At 36.4% G+C, this 17,573-nt stretch overlaps 1 protein-coding gene across 3 annotated transcripts in view; it reads left to right on the top strand.

The window, feature by feature from the left end:
• SCLT1 (sodium channel and clathrin linker 1) overlaps positions 1-17,573 on the top strand; it is a 253,924-nt gene that overhangs the window by 76,236 nt on the left and 160,115 nt on the right. For all 3 annotated transcript variants that reach the window (XM_029235194.1, XM_029235192.1, XM_029235193.1), the window contains exon 6: positions 14,837-14,972. In XM_029235194.1, the coding sequence (XP_029091027.1) occupies positions 14,837-14,972 (136 nt within the window). The remainder of the gene's footprint in view (positions 1-14,836; positions 14,973-17,573) is intronic.

The following is a 17,573-nucleotide window of genomic DNA, read 5'->3' as shown; positions in this document are numbered from 1 at the left end:
TGCTTGTCTATAAAGGTTTTAATTTCTCCATCAAATCTGAATGAGATCCTTGCTGGGTAGAGTAATCTTGGTTGTAGGTTTTTCTCCTTCATCACTTTAAATATGTCCTGCCAGTCCCTTCTTGCTTGCAGAGTTTCTGCTGAAAGATCAGCTGTTAACCTTATGGGGATTCCTTTCTGTGTTATTTGTTGTTTTTCCCTTGCTGCTTTTAATATTTTTCTTTGTATTTAATTTTTGACAGTTTGATTAATATGTGTCTTGGTGTGTTTCTCCTTGGATTTATCCTGTATGGGACTCTCTGTGCTTCCTGGACTTGATTAACTATTTCCTTTCCCATATTAGGGAAGTTTTCAACTATAATCTCTTCAAATATTTTCTCAGTCCCTTTCTTTTTCCTTTCTTCTTCTGGGACCTCTATAATTTGAATGTTGGTGCATTTAATGTTGTCCCAGAGGTCTCTGAGACTGTTCTCAGTGCTTTTCATTCTTTTTTCTTTATTCTGCTTTGCAGTAGTTATTTCCACTATTTTATCTTCCAGGTGACTTATCTGTTTTTCTGCCTCAGTTATTCAGCTATTGATCCCTTCTACAGTATTTTAAATTTCATTTATTGTGTTGTTCATCATTGTTTGTTTCATCTTTAGTTCTTCTGGGTCCCTGTTAAATGTTTCTTGCATTTTGTCTAGTCTATTTCCAAGATTTTGTATCATCTTTACTATCATTATTCTGAATTCTTTTTCAGGTAGACTGCCTATTTCCTCTTCATTTGTTAGGTCTGGTGGGTTTTCATCTTGCTCCTTCATCTGCTGTGTGTTCTTCTGTCTTTTCATTTTGCTTATCTTACTGTGTTTGGGGTCTCCTTTTTGCAGGCTGCAGGTTCGTAGTTTCCGTTGTTTTTGGTGTCTGTCCCCAGTGGCTATAGTAGGTTCAGGGGGTTGTGTAGGCTTCCTTGTGGAGGGGGCTAGTGCCTGTGTTCTGGTGGATGAGACTGGATCTTGTCTTTCTGGTGGGCAGGTCCACGTCTGGTGGTGTGTTTTTTGGGTGTCTTGGCCTTATTATGATTTTAGGCAGCCTGTCTGATAATGGGTGGGGTTGTGTTCCTGTCTTGCTAGTTGTTTGGCATAGGGTGTCCAGCACTGTAGCTTGCTGGTCGTTGAGTGAAGCTGGGTGTTGGTGTTGAGATGGAGATCTCTGGGAGATTTTTGCTGTTTGGTATTATGTGGAGTTGGGAGGTCTCTTATGGACCGGTGTCCTGAAATTGGCTCTCCCACCTCAGAGGCACAGCACTGACTCTTGGCTGCAATAACTAGAGCCTTTCATCCACACGGCTCCGAATAAAAGGGAGAAAAAGAAGGAAGGAAGGGAGGGAGGGAGGGAGGGAGGAAGGAAGGAAAAGAGGGAAAAATAAAATAAGATAAAATAAAATAAAGTTATTAAAATAAAATATAATTATTAAGATAAAAATTTTTTTCAAAAGTAAAAGAAAAAATAATACAGATGGACAGAACCCAGGACAAATAATGAAAGCAAAGCTTTACAGACAAAATCTCACACAGAAGCATACACATACACACAAAAAGAGGAAAAGGGGAAAAAAATAATAAATCTTGGTCTCAAAGTCCACCTCTTCAATTTGGGATGATTCGTTGTCTATTCAGGTATTCCACCGATGCAGGGTACATCAAGTTGATTGTGGAGATTTAATCCACTGTTCCTGAGGCTGCTGGGTGAGATTTCCCTTTCTTTGCTTTGTTCGCACAACTCCGGGGGCTCACGTTTGGATTTGGCCCCGCCTCTGCGTGTAGGTCGCCGGAGGGCGTCTGTTCTTTGCTCAGGACGGGGTTAAAGGAGCAGCTGATTCAGGGACTCTGGCTCACTCAGGCCCGGGAGAGGGAGGTGCACGGAGTGCGGGGCGAGCTTGCAGCGACAGAGGTGACATTACACCAGCCTGAGGCACACCGTGCCTTCTCCCGGGGAAGTTGTCCCTGGATCATGGGACCCTGACAGTGGCGGGCTGCACAGGCTCCCCGGAAGGGAGGTGTGGATAGTGACCTGTGCCTGCACACAGGCTTCTTGGTGGCGGCAGCAGCAGCCTTAGTGTCTCATGCCCGTCTCTGGGTTCCGTGCTATTAGCCGTGGCTCGCGCCCGTCTCTGGAGCTCCTTTAAGCAGTGCTCTTGATCCCCTCTCCTTGCGCACCAGGAAACAAAGAGGGAAGAAAAAGTCTCTTGCCTCTTCGGCAGGTCCATACTTTTCCCCGGACTCCCTCCCGGCTAGCCGTGGTGCACTAACCCCTTCAGGCTGTGTTCACGCTGCCAACCCCAGTCCTCTCCCGGCACTCTGACCAAAGCTGGAGCTTCAGCTCCCAGACCCCGCCTGCCTGGGCGTGTGAGCAGAGAAGTGTCTCGGGCTGGTGAGTGCTGGTCGGCACCGATCCTCTGTGCGGGAATCTCTCCGCTTTGCCCTCCGCACCCCTGTTGCTGTGCTGTCCCCCGCGCCTCCAAAGCTTCCCCCCTCTGCCATGCACAATCTCCGCCCGCGAAGGGGCTTCTAGTGTGTGGAAACCTTTCCTCCTTCATGGTTCCCTCCCACTGGTGCAGGTCCCGTCCCTATTCTTTTGTCTCTGTTTATTCTTTTTTCTTTTGCCCTATCCAGGTGCATGGGGGAGTTTCTTGCCTTTTGGGAGGTCTGAGGTCTTCTGCCAGTGTTCAGTAGGTGTTCTGTAGGAGTTGTTCCACGTGTAGATGTATTTCTGATGTATCTGTGGGGAGGAAGGTGATCTCCACATCTTACTCTTCCGCCATCTTCCTAGTTGTCAATTCATTCTTTATAATTTCCAGTTTCAGTTTCTTTGAAGAAGAGTGAGAACTTAGGGATCCTTTTGATCTCCTTTTGGTCCTCTGTGATTTTATACATTTTCTGACTATTGTAGTTATTTTGCCTATACCCCTAATTCAGCAGCAGCTATTTAACAACTCATCTTTGCTGAACCTTTCATATTCAGTTTAGGTTTCATAGAAAAAAACTCCAACTCTCTTGTATTTTTATTTTTTTCACTTTGGTTCACATTTAATTAAATTATACAATTATAATAATAGTTTATGGCAGGTATAGTAGATTGGCTTAACATCTGTTCCAACCTCCCTTTTGTATACCTTGTACTGCAAAGGCTGGAAAACTAAGAACTAGTTCAGGGTAGGAATTAGGTTCTGCTAATGATAAACACATGTAAGAGACCTAAATTAGGAGGTAAATAGGAGAAGCTGTGTATGAGAATCTGTTTTTGTGGATGAGACTCTAACAAGTGTAGAGTGTCTCTAGAGCCAGTAGTTCTGGCAGCCGCTTCTGTCAGAGCTAAGTCAGGGTGTTCCTGCAGGCAACAGCTCTGGCACTTACTTCCTGACCCCAGGATCTCGGCTAAAGAGGTGTGCTCCTAGAACCCGCGGTTGGTGTGGCCACTTCCTGATTGTCCAGCTTCCTAATTGTGGTCTACATATAATTTCTCTCAGCACAACAGTTCTACAGTTAACTAAACCAATAAGATTGACTTTTTTTTTAGCATTTGCACTAGAAAATAGAGATCAGCTAGTTGATGGTGACTTTAGATAAAGCAACTATGCAGAGAAATGTGGTGTCACTAGTGTTATTAATAAGGGTAACACTGTTTACTTCTACAAAGCTTTGTATGATTTCTCTTCATTTCTCCTCTTACTGTGAAGCCAACCAAATATGATGGAACTTTCTCCTCTTTATTTTCTTACAGTTCTTATGTTTTGACTTGATTATATATTTGAATAAATACAGCTAGGACCACAACTATCTTACTATCCTGTACATAATATCTCTTCAAATGTTTGTTGAACTTACTACAATTATTGATATCTAATTTTCAAGATTTGTTAGCCATACATAAAAAATAATGCTTTGAAAAAGACTAATTCCTTAAACCTTTGCAGTACTTAAATGGCTTTATTTTCTCAATTATACTGCTAAGATCTTTAGAGAATTAGATAATATGTATTTACTTGGTATTTATAAATATATTATTGCAACTAGATAATACTTCAAAGAAAACAAGGGCAAAAATAAACAGGAAGGTAAAAGATATAAAGAGTAAAGAACAAGTTTGAGTATATGTGTGTATATTTTTCTGTTTATACTACTCATATATAAACCAATAGGAATATACTGTGTTTTTCAAGACCCATGAAACATTTACATAGACATGGGCTGCAGACCCTCCCCACCACATACATACATACAAACAAATTAAACATAAATCACACCTACAATAAATTAGAAATAACAAGAAGTGAGTGTAAAGAATTTCTTTTAACTACATTTTCAACTACTGAGATAAAGAGGAAAACTAAAATTAAAAACTGCATAAAATAAATAGCATATCAAACTAGTGAGATGCAGCCAAACTGGTACTCAGAACATTTTTAATTAACTGAAAATAAGTTAGATAGTTTTGTTTAGAGTGATGGCAAGAGACTCCTTCTGAGAAAACTAGAGAATCTGGACAAAAACTAGAAAATCTTGACAAAAATTTGACAAAAATCAAATTTGTTTAAAGTGAATTGGAGTCAGTGTAGAATTGTAGGGTAAACACCAGGAAAAGAAAGAAATCCAGGGATATGAGCCTCCATTTGGGGTTACTTTCCCTTAAACATATCTCCCGATGTCAGAAGAGGTGAAGAGTGGTTGAAAACTGAGCAGAGCTCGAAACAAATTCATGGAGTTAGAGAAATAAAAATTGGAATTCAGAGCCCATCAGACTTGAGGGTAGGTGGCTCAGGAACATCCAGGCTTTGAAGTAAGAGTGACTCCCCCAAAATAGACTAGTCCTGAAAAGATCTAAAACATGACTCTGATGTTTGATACAACATGATGTTATAAATGACATGATCAGGGATTGATAATACCCCTCCCCATCTGAAAAAAGAAAAGGAAGACTTTTAGAGGAAGATAACATCATTTCTAGACCTCAGAATATCTCTGTACTTTTTTACTTGTGATATCTGGCTCATATCTGGTGTAAAAAGAACTGGTAATGGGAAGATTGAAGACAGCATGGTTTAAAAATCATAAAATAATAGTATACAATAGAAATAGATCCACAGTTTGGTCTTTAAAATAACTATGCACTATGTTCAATGAAATAAGACACAATTTTGAGAATTTCTATAAGAGAACTAAAAAGTCTTTAAAGAACCAAATAGAAATTCTAGAACTGAAAATTGCAGTAATAATGGAAATGAGACATAACTGAAGAGAGAATTAATGGAATGCAACCCAAGTCAGAAGAAAATATTCAGAATGAAGGTCAGAGAGAGAAGGGGATAGAAAATGCAGAACAAAATAAATAAATAAAAACTAAGAGACATATGGGAAATAGTGAAAACAGCTAAAAGTCATATAGCTTGAGTCCCAGAAAGAGACGACAGAGAGACATCAATCCACAGATTAAGAACACACCATGCATGATAAGCAGGATAATACAAAAGTACTGTACCTAGGTACATTATTATAAAATCAAAGAAAACCAAAGAAAAAGAAAAAACTTAACAGCAGAAAGAGCTAGTCTTATTATCTAGCCGCAGTAAGATATTAACTGACTTCTCAACAGAGATACTGGAAACCAGGAGACAGTGGAATATTTTTAAAGTGCTTAAAGAAAAACTGTCAATGTAGAATTCTTTACCCAGTGAAACATCCATCAGAAGAAAGGTCAGATGAAAAGAAATTGAGAGCATTATCATTAGCAAAATTAAAGAAAATCAAAAAGATATTCTACAAAAAGAAAATAATCCCAGATGAAAGCTTAGAATTATAGGAAATGCTGCCCATGGGAGAACGTCTAATGAACATCAGCTATTCTAAAACAATAATAATGTCTCTAAAATATCTGTAGAGAATTAAATATAAGACAGCAATATCATAAATTTAGGGAAAGGGCATTTGGAGTTAAAATATTCTCAGGTTCTAGCATTACCCAGAAGAAATATAATACTAATTTATTTTAGAGTTTGATAACTCAGTGATGCATGTTTTAATCTTTAAAAGTAAAGCCAGCTGCCAACCATGGTAATGTAACTGCCAACCATGTAACTGCCAACCAAGATAATATAACTGCCAACCATGTAACTGCCAACCAAGATAATAGAGTAGAAAAATGAAGTAATGAAAAAAAAAAAACCAAAAGAAAGCATGAAAGGAGAGAAAAATCATAATGGACAGGGCAAATAGAAAGTAAATACTAAGATAGTAGATATAAACTCAAATACATTAGTAATTACATTAAACTTCAATGTACTAAATGCTGCAGTTGAAAGACAGTGATTTATCAGAGGAGATTAAAAAAGAAACCGGTTATAGTGTGTATTTCTTATCAGACAGATTTTTAAAATATAAGAATATTGAATGATTGCAAATAAGAGGATGGAAAATAGATAAACCATGCAGTGCTAACCAAAAGAAAGCTGGTAATATCAGACATAGTAGACTTTAATGCAAGAAGAGAATATTATAAATAGGGGTATTTCATAATGATAAAAGATATAACAGTTTTAAATTTGCAAGTACCCAGAGACTTGCCTGGTTGCACAGTGGTTAAGAATCCACTTGCCAACGCAGGGGACGTGGGTTCAAGCCCTGGTCTGGGAAGATCCCACATGCTGTGGAGCAACTAAGCCTGTGCACCACAACTGCTGAGCCTGCGTGCCACAACTACTGAAGCCCGCACGCCTAGAGCCCATGCTCTGCAACAGGAGAAGCCACCGCAATGAGAAGCCTGTGCACCACAACAAAGAGTAGCCCCCGCTTGCCGCAACTAGAGAAAGCCTGCACACAGCAATGAAGACCCAATGCAGCCAAAAATAAATAAACAAATAAATAAATAAATTTATTTATTTAAAAATAATTTGCAAGTACCCAGTAACAAAGCCTCAGAATAGAAAATTTCAATTTTTCTGTTTTTCTAGATTATAAAAATTCAGTGATAGCATTGAATGGCAAAATAGACAAATCCACTAGATAGCAGGAAATATAAACATCTTGCTCCTCAGTAATTGAAATAAAAACTAAAAAAATAATATTTGAACCATGCAATTAACAAACCTACTTAACAGACAAATACCTAATACCTTCAAAATACATATTCTTTTTAAGTACACGTAAAACATTTCCAAAATTGACAAATCCAGAAAGTAGCTCTCGGGACTTCCCTGGTGGTCCAGTGGGTAAGACTCTGGACTCCCAATGCAGGGGGCCCTGGTTCAATCCCTGGTCGGGGAACTAGATCCCACATGCGTGCCGCAACTAAGAGTTGGCGTGCTGCAACTAAGAAGTCTGCGTGCTGCAACCAAGAAGTCTACCTGCTGCAGTCTTCCACGACGAAGATCCTGTGTGCCGTAACTAAGACCTGGCACAGCCAAAATAAATAAATATTTAAAGGAAAAAAAGAAAACAACTCTCAGATTTTTTAAGTACTCAGATTCTGTTCCTTAATAACAGTGAAAATTGTATTAGAAATCAGTGTGTTTTTTTTTAATAAATTTATTTATTTATTTTTGGCTGTATTGGGTCTTCATTTCTGTGCGTGGGTTTTCTCTAGTTGCGGCGAGCAGGGGCCACTCTTCATCGCTGTGCGCGGGCCTCTCACTGTCACGGCCTCTCCCGTTGCGGAGCACAGGCTCCAGACGTGCAGGCTCAGTAGTTGTGGCTCACGGGCCCAGTTGCTCCGTGGCATGTGGGATCTTCCCAGACCAGGGCTCGAACCCGTGTCCCCTGCATTGGCAGGCGGATTCCCAACCACTGCACCACCAGGGAAGCCCCTAGAAATCAGTTTAAAAAAAAAAAAAAAGAAAGAAAAGAAAAAAGGAATCAGAAAATTCCCAGCTGTTTCTAATTAAGCAATATGCTTTTAAATATTACTCATAGGTCAAAGAATTAACCATGAAAGCTGGAGAATATTTTCAACTGATAGATAGTGAAAATACAGCATAAAAACTGTGGGTTGCAGTTAAGGCCATTCTTAGAGGGAAATCCATACTCTTAAGTGCATATATTAGAAAAGAAGTCTGAAAATCAGTGGACTCTAAGAATTTGCTGAACAGGTTAGGAAAAGAACAGCAAACTAAACCCAAAATTATGAAACATTTGGAGAATTAGGGTACATCAGGCAAGAGACAGCAGGATTGCAAATTGCAAAATTAAACACCGCTACCCCAAATACTTCAGATACTAAAACAAAAATAAACTACTGATGCATATAGGTGGTCCTTGCTTTGCATGACAGTGCAGGACTATAAAAATGACCTTGCAAGGTGTGTCCAAGGTGATGGAGTACAAAGACCCTGAACTCACCTCCTCCTCTAGGCACACCAAAATTACAACTATTTACAGAGCAGCTATCAATGAGAATAACTTGAAGACTAGCAGAAAAGATTTTTCACAGCTTAAGATATAAGGAAAGAACCAAAACAAGATGGGTAGGAGGGGCCAGAGACATAATGTAGTCAAGACCTGCACTTTCATGTAGGTGACCCACAAATGGGAGGATAATCACAATCACAGAAGTTCTCCCTAAGGAGCGAGGGGTCCAAGCCCCACATCAGGCTCCCAAGCTGAGGGTCCTGCACTAGAAAGACAGGCCCTCAAAACGTGCGGCTTTGAAAGCCTGCAGGACTTGCATATGGGGAGCCAGAGGACTGTAGGAAGCAGAAACTCCACTGTTAAAGCACACACACAAAATCTCACATGCTCTGAGTCCCAGAACTGAGACAGCAATTTGAAGGAGCCTGATAAGACCCACTTGCTGATCTCGTAGAGTCTCCTGGAGAGGCGGGGCAACTGGGACTCTTCCTGATGACATTGGCAACAGCCATTTTGGGGAGTTCATTCTACCATGAGGACACTGGTGCTGGCAAGTGCCATTTTGGAGTCCTCCCTCTAGCCTACTAGCACTGGGGGCCTGCCTGCCCAACAGCAGATAAGCTCCAGTTCCAGGACCTCCCAGGTGAGCAGCCAGCCTTGCAGGGACCTGGCTCCACCCACCAGTGGACCAGAACCAACCCCAGGCCTCCCCATCAGCCACACCCAGGTACCCTGGGGCTCAACTCTACCCACCATCAGGTCAGAACAAGCCTTGGAACACCCCTGGCCTTGCCGCCAGCCACAACAGGACCCAGCGCTGCCCATCAGCTAACCAGGACCAGCCCCAGAATCTCCAGAGTCCCAGAGCCAGCTTCATTTGGATGTGGCCCCACCCACCAGTAGGCTGACACCAGCACTGGACCCCCTGGGTCCCACAGCCAGCACCCAGGGAACCAGATCTGTATACCACTGGGCTGAGACCCACCCCCCTGCCAGGTCATGCGACCAGCTGTACCAGAACCCAGTACTGCCCACTAGTGGGCCAGCATCTACCCAAGGACCTCCCAGCCTGTGCATCCAACCATGCTGAAATCTGGTCTGCCCACCAGCAGGCCAGCAGCCACCATGCAAGGCAGGGCATAGCAGCCAACCAGCCTAGGGATGAGCCTTGTCTACCAGTGTGCCGAGAGTAGTCAGCCTCATCACACAGAAGGGCCCACACAGCCCACATATGGGGTCAAGTGCTGCTGGGCTCCATAGGATGTCTCTTACTTAAGACCACTTCTCCAACATCTGGAAACATAACTGACCTACTTAATACTTAGAAATAAACATGGAAAATTAGGCAGAACGAGGAGGGAAGGAATATTTTCCAAATGAAGACAAAACCCCAGAAGAACTAAGCCAAGTGGAGATAAGCAATCTACCTGATAAAGAGTTCAAAAGAATGATAATAAAGATGCTCAGTGCAGCTCAGTGCTTTGTGTCCACCTAGAGGGATGGGATAGGGAGGGTGGGAGGGAGATGCAAGAGGGAGGAGATATGGGGATATATGTATATGTATAGCTGATACACTTCGTTATACAGCAGAAACTAACACACCATTGTAAAGCAATTAAACTCCAATAAAGATGTTTTAAAAAAAAAAGAAAATTTACTCTGACAGAAGCTAAAATTTGATAGGATTACATTTAATACAGATAAATCACAATTAATAAAGCCTGTGTTGTAAAAAAACCAAACATGTAAGTACATATTCACCTTATATTCAAGATATTTGCTTTCTCTTATAAATATCTGTCAGAGTTTTATTTTCTAATCATCTTTCCTTTCTCCACTGATCTGATGTTATCTTTATTATAAACTAAATACATACATTTGAGTTTGTAAAGTAATCACAAAATGAGAAATACAGACACTTGAAAATGTTTAGAGTAAACTGTGTAACTCTGTGCTGATAAATGTGACACTATAAGTGAAATAAACAATTTTCTATGAAATAAAAAGGTGCTCAGTGAACTCAGGAGAAGAATGAATGAACACAGTGAGAAGTTAGAAGTTTCTAACAAATAGTTAAAAAATATAAAGAAGTAAACAGAGCTGAAGAAGATAATAGCTGAAATAAAAAGTACACTAGAAGGAATTAACAGTAGAGTATATGATACAGAGGAACAGATGAGTGAACTGGATGACAAAGTAGAAGAAATCACCCGAACTGAACAAAAAAAGAAAAAAAGAGTTTTTTAAAAAGAGGACAGTTTAAGAGACCTCTGGGACAACATCAAGCATCATAACATTCAAAATATAGGAGTCCCAGAAGGAGAAAATAGAGAGAAAAGGGCAGAGGAGTTATTTGGAGAAATAATAGCTGAAAACTTTCCTGACCACGGAAAGGAAGTAGACATGCAGTTCCAGGCAGCACAGAGAGTCCCAAAGAAAATGAATCCAAAGAAGTCCACACCAAGACACATTGTAATTAAAATGGCAAAAATTAAAGATAAAGAAAGAATCTTAAAAGAAGCAAGGGAAAAGCAACTAGTAGCATACAGGGGAACTCCCATAAGGCTATCAATTGACTTTTCAGCAGCAACTTTGTGAGCAGAAGGGATTGGCACAATTGATTCAAATTGATGAACATACCAACCAAAAATACTCTACTCAGCAAGGCTATCATTCAAATTTGAAGGAGAGATAAAGAGTTTTACAGACAAGCAAAAGCTACAGAATTCATCACCACTAACCAGCTTTACAAGAGATATTAAAGGGACTTTTCTAAGTGGAAAGGACTACAACTAGAAATAGGAAAACTGTGCAAAGAAAAATCTGATTGGTAAAGACAAACATACAGTAAAATAGATCATCCACTTATAAAGCTAGTAGGAAGGTTAAAAGACAAAAGTAGTAAAAACATCTATTTCCACAAGTATTTAAGGGATACACCCCGCAAAAAGATATAAAATGTATCAAAAACATTAAACATGGCAGGGGATTTTAAAAATGCAGGGTTGTCAGAATGGTTTGATCTTAAGGGATCATCAACTTAAAATCATATATGAATAAATTTAAAATATATATTATTTATTATATATATATCTTTATAAATATTGTTATATATGAACCTCATTGTAACCACAAACCAAAAATCTGTAATAGATATGCAAAAAAGAAAAAGGAATCTAAACACCAAATTATAAACTCTAGTACTAAAGATAGTCATCCATTAGATCACAAGGATACAGAGCAAAAACAAGAAAGGAAGAAGAGAGAACCACAGAAAGAACCAGAAAACAATGAACAAAATGACAGTAAGTACATACATATCAATAATTATTTTAGATGTATTGGACTAAATGCTCCAATCAGAAGACTTAGAGTGACTGAATGGATACAGAAAGAAGAACTATATATATGCTTCCTAGAAGAAACTCATTTTAGATCTAAAGACACAGAGATGGAAAGTGAGAGTATGGAAAGAAGTTTTCCATGCAAATGGAAACAAAAAGAAAGCTGGGGTAGCAATTCTTATATCAGACAGAATAGAGTTTAAAACAAAAACTGTTATAAGAGACAGAGAAGGACATTACATAATGATAATGGGATCAATCCAACAATATATAATAATTGTAAATATTTATGTCCCAACTTAGGAGCACCTAAATATGTAAATCAAATATAAGTAGACGTAAAGAGAGAAATTGTGTTGAGTTACACAATAATAATATGGGACTTTAACACCCAACTTACATCAATGGAAGATCATGCATCCAGACAGAAAATCAATAAGGAAACACTAGCCTTACATCAGATAGACTTTATTTATATGTACATCTATGTATATATATGTATGTATAAAACATTCCATCCCAAAAGCAACAGAATAAACATTCAACTACATATAGAACATTTTCCAGGATAGAGCACATACTAGGCCACAAAATAAGTCTCAGTAAATTTAAGAATATTGAAATTATATTAAACATCTTTTACAATCACAATGCTTAAGACTAGAAATAAACTACAATGAAAAAACTACCAAAAAAAACCAAAAAACAATGGAGGCTAAGCAGTATGCTACTAAACAACCATTGGGTCACTGAAGAAATCAAACAGGAAGTCAAAAAATAACTGGAGTCAAATTAAAATAGAAATAGAATGGTGGAAAAGCTTTGGGAAGCAGGAAAAGCTGTTCTCAGAGGGAAGTTTCTAGCAATATAGGCCTACCTAAGGAAGTAAGAAAAATCTCAAATAAGCAATCTAACCTTACACCTAGAGGAACTAGAAAAAGAACTAATAAAACCCCCAAAGTTAGTAGAAGAAAAGGATCAGAGCAGAAATAAATGTAATAGAGACTTTCAAAAAATAGAGAAAATCAGTGAAACTAAGCTCTGGTTCCTTGAAAAGATAAACAAAATTGATAAACCTTTAGCCAGAGTCATTAAGAAAAATAAAGGACCCAAAGAAAATCAGAAATGAAAGAGAAGTTACAGATTCATATTTCTATACTGACAATACAGAAATATGAAAGATCATAAGACATTACTGTGAACAGTTATACACCAATAAAGAGAACCAAGAAGAAACGGATAAATACCTAGAGATGTACAGTCTAGGTACAAGACAAGGATGCCCACTCTTACCACTTTTATTCAACATAGTATTGGAAGACCTAGCCGCAGCTATCAGACAAGAAAAAGAAATGAAAGGTATCCAAATCAGAAGGGAAGAGGTAAAATGTCTACTATACATAGAAAATCCTAAAGATGCCACCAGAAAGCTACTAGAGCTCATTAATGAATTCAGTAAAGTTTTAGGATACAAAGTTAACATACAGAAATCTGTTGCATTTCTATACACTAACAATGAAGTATCAGAAAGATAAATTAAGGAAACAACCCCAATTTACCTTCACATCAAAGAGAATAAAATAGCTAGGAATAAACCTACCTAAAGAGGCACAAGACCTATGTGCCAAAAACTATAAGACATTGATGAAAGCCATCCAAGGACTAAATTCCAAAAGTTAAAGTTTGGAGAGATGAAAATTCCACTGAGACTGAGAAAGAGAGAAATACTGTACAGAATAGTTAAAAAAAAAATTCCAGAAGAGAATAAGCAATAGGTGACATTTACATTTTACAGATTGGGAAACTGAGGCCAAAAGAGGTTAAGGAACTTGTCCAAAGTCACATAGCTAATGAAATGAGATACTGGTTTCAAATTCAGGCAGTTTGGGTATAGGCAATATGCCTGTAACTATTAAGGGTTCTTTTTTTTTTGTTTAGTTTTTGTGTTTTTTTAATTGAAGTATAGTTGCTGTACATTATTATATAAGTTACAGATGTACAATATAGTGTTTCACAATATTTAAAGGTTATACTCCATTTATAGTTATGATAAAATATTGCCTATATTCCCTGTGTTGTACAACATATATTCTTAGCTTATTTTATATCTAATAATTTGTACTTCTTAATCCAGTATCCCTATACTGCCTTTCCCCTCTCCCCTTGCCCCACTGGTACCTGAGGTTATTGTCTTGTGACTTATTTGATGAACTTCGTTTTCAATAAATATGTTTTAAGATTTAAGATTGCATTTTTCTAGTTTCAATGGAGATTGTAGTATTAGTAGATAATTCTGTTTAAATTATTTTAGAGAGATGGATGCAATTCCTTTGGGAAATTTTTACTTTGAGATGTGTTTATTATAAATAATGTTTTCTGGTTATAATTATATAAATTCAGTGTTTCTAAGTTTTTCTGATATTAAAAAACATTTTTCCTTCTAGGAGTACATCATTTTGACATAAACACCTAATCAGTCTTTTAAGTTGAACCTTTCTATGCTTTTTTTTTTTTTTTTGGTGTAATTTCAAAGCATGAAATACTTGTAATTTACTTTAATGTAAGGTTCAAGTTGAATTTAAGGCTTTCAGAGTTATGGTCAAGCTTATGTAAGAAAGTGCTGGCAAGTAAATAGTCTTGATTTCATAGCCATCAAGAATTTTATTCTATGCTTTATAAACTGGAATGAGTGAGAAATCAGATGAGTTTTGTGAAACACAATGAAGAAATTAACAATTCTACAAGATTTAAAATTCCCTTTCTATTTAAGTAACTAGATGAAATTATCATATTTAAAATTTTTTATGAATGACTTATCAATTAATAAGGTATAATTTCAGAATTTTACCTCTTTAAAAAATTAAAATCTTCCTAGGACAAACTGAATTATGTATGTTTGAATTAATTATGACAAATTTAATTCATTCACAATCGTGATATATTTTTTCTTATAGCACATTATTTAATGGTTTTAAAACACTTCTAAATTTAGAGGTTGACTTAAAAGTGATTTTTGTGTAAATAGTGATTTTTTGACCCAAATGTTTATTTAGTTGACCTGAAACAGTAATTACTATTACCAAAATTAGATTATTGTTAACTGTTTGTTCCAAAGGTTGCACAGTGAATTAAAAGATGCTGTTGAAAAGCAATTGGAAGCCATTCCCTTTGGCACAGAGATGGGAAATGAGATATGTACAGATGATGAAACAGTCAGGAATCTTCAAGAACAACTACAACTGGCCAATCAAGTGAGTGATATATGTATTGAATTATATCCTAAATAAACAGTTTCTAAAAAATCTATAGTCAATCATTATTTATGAATGATAATAACAGAATATTGAAATTGTTAGCATAATGATTTTCTACAGTTTGCAAAATAGTTAACAGGTAACAAAGCTTATAATATGTGCCCTCCCTGTATGTTATAAATGTAGTTGCCATGTATATATTTTAACTGAATCATAATTCTTTTGGCATGATTTTTTAAGTGTTATAAAATATTTTAATGCCAAAGAAAATTTTTAAAGAATCAATTATCCACTTGCCTAAATTTACATTTTTCATTTTCCTGTGTTTTCTTTTGATACTGTTTTCTTCAATTTTCAAAGATTATATTTTTCTAAAGTTATGCTTCTTTTAGAATTATACTTTTTCTCCTTTTTTCCTCCTTCATGGTAATTGAAATATTTGGGAAGCTATATTGTATATATCCTGTTTTCAGCACCACAATTTTTTTTGGTTATATGTAAGGGGATTTTATTTTAATTTACAATTTTGCATCCTAGGTATCTCATATCTTTTATGGATTTTAATCCCATTCTTCTACCTTCCTGTGTGCCTCAGTTTCTTCATTTTATAAATGGGGATTAGAAATACTTTATTACAATTTTGATTTTATAGTTATCTATGAAAAGTCATATTTTTTTATTCCTTGTAAATTTGGTTTTGGAATTCTTTGCTTTTGAAAGTGATATTTTAAGTTAATCGGATAGGTTGTATCTACCTTGATAAGGAGCATTATGTAGCACTGAACTCTTTTTAATGTGTAAAGGGAAGGAATTTGAAAAATAATAGAGGCAAAAATAATGAGAAAAGCATGTTCTTTACTCTGTTCTAGACTAGTATTTCAGAAAGGATTTATTAATGTTGACATATAAATAAATGAAAATTAATGTAAACTTATAAATGCTTTCTAACAAGGTATTAAATATGTCCTTTGAAAGTTGTGGCAGAATGTGCATTTCTTATTACTCTTTAAAAATATTGTGACAGACCATATGTAAAAGTACACCTTCAATATAGACAATGATTATTTGTCAGTCATACCTCAATAAATCCAAACTTTTTTTTAATTTATAAAAAGAAAAAAGAGTGCAAAACTAGATAGGATTCATTTTTTGTTTTGTTTTCTTTTTTTGAAACTACAAATCTTATGTCTTAAAAACATCTCCCTGTAGTAATTTTGTTGCTATAATTTCTTTTTGTTGTTGTTGTTGCTATAATTTGTATTGCTAAATTTTGTTCTTTGTTTTTTTAAGCCACACTTGCTCTCTCTTTTCTCACCTCTTTCTCCTCCTATCTTCTCCTGTCTTTGCCTTTCTCCATCTCCATCTTACTTGGTACATATTATTTTTCTGAAGATGGGGTCCTATCTTTTTGCTACATTTTGGATCATTACTTCACAGAAGCTTTGATGAGGTACAAGTTTGACCAGTCAAAAATGAAAAAGGAGATTTGTTAAAAACAAATTTTGCCACAATATCTGCAGTGTATTTTGTGTATTAAGTGTGGAATTTTAACTGAGTGAGAGTTTTGGCAATTTTATAAAGTATGAATAATAGAAAAATGTTAATAAATCCATAAAATAGTAATGTCAGATGTTAATTCTGCTTATTACTTATACATACATGTTTATTAAATTTATTATTAAGTTCTAGTAAAACACATACAATTGTTTTGGTATCCATCACTAGATTGAAAGCCCTTTGTGTCATGCGTGAAGATTAGGTGAATCCAAACTGAATAAATTTAAAACTCAATAAAATACAATTTATAGTAGAAAATTGAGAGAAAGAGGGAGAATTCTTTATTATATTATGCTTTATTAAAGTAATAAGTCTAGATAATTTAACAGAAGATTCAAATACCTTCATCCATTCCACAGATATTATTCGGTGTCTATTATATATGAGGCACTGTGCTTAGTATTTATCATATACAGTGCAGAATGTTGGCTCCTACTTTTGTGAAACACACAAGCTTTTGGAAGAAAAGTTTGGCCAAACTTCTTGAGTTTGGTCCCCATTCTACTTTGTAGCTCTATGATCTTGGGAAACTTCTTTGTGCTTCACCTTCTTCATTTATAAATGGAGATTATAATAATTCTTATTTTATGGAGTTCTTATGGTAATTAAAATTTTGAATCCCCATTAAGCACATAGGGTAGTGCCTAGCACATGTGTGAGTTCATAAATCTACCTATTATTTTTATCATCTTTATCATTATTATTACTAAGCAGAATTAAAATTAGGTGCAAAAGGTTCTGTGTATCTCAAGTATAGTTGCTTTGGGAGCCAGTAGCACTAGTACAATATCAAGTACCTAACTAAATATTTTTAGTTTGGAGTATTTTGCTCTCCTATAATAGTGTGATTTGTAAAAATCTTTCTGGAGGGCAGTTTGGCAGTAAGAGCCTTAGAAATGTTCATATCCTTTAACCAATTAATTAGATGGTGACATCACATAGATTCTAGGAATCTGTCTTAAGAAACAGTATATAAAAATATATGAATAAATATATTCATTATAGTAATGTTTTGATAGTGAAAAATTGGAAGTAGTTTAA

The sequence above is a fragment of the Monodon monoceros genome, unplaced genomic scaffold, assembly GCF_005190385.1.
Source record: "Monodon monoceros isolate NGI ecotype Baffin Bay Population unplaced genomic scaffold, NGI_Narwhal_1 Super_Scaffold_20, whole genome shotgun sequence".
Lineage (NCBI taxonomy): Eukaryota > Metazoa > Chordata > Mammalia > Artiodactyla > Monodontidae > Monodon > Monodon monoceros.
This window is presented reverse-complemented; position numbering and strand designations above follow the sequence as displayed.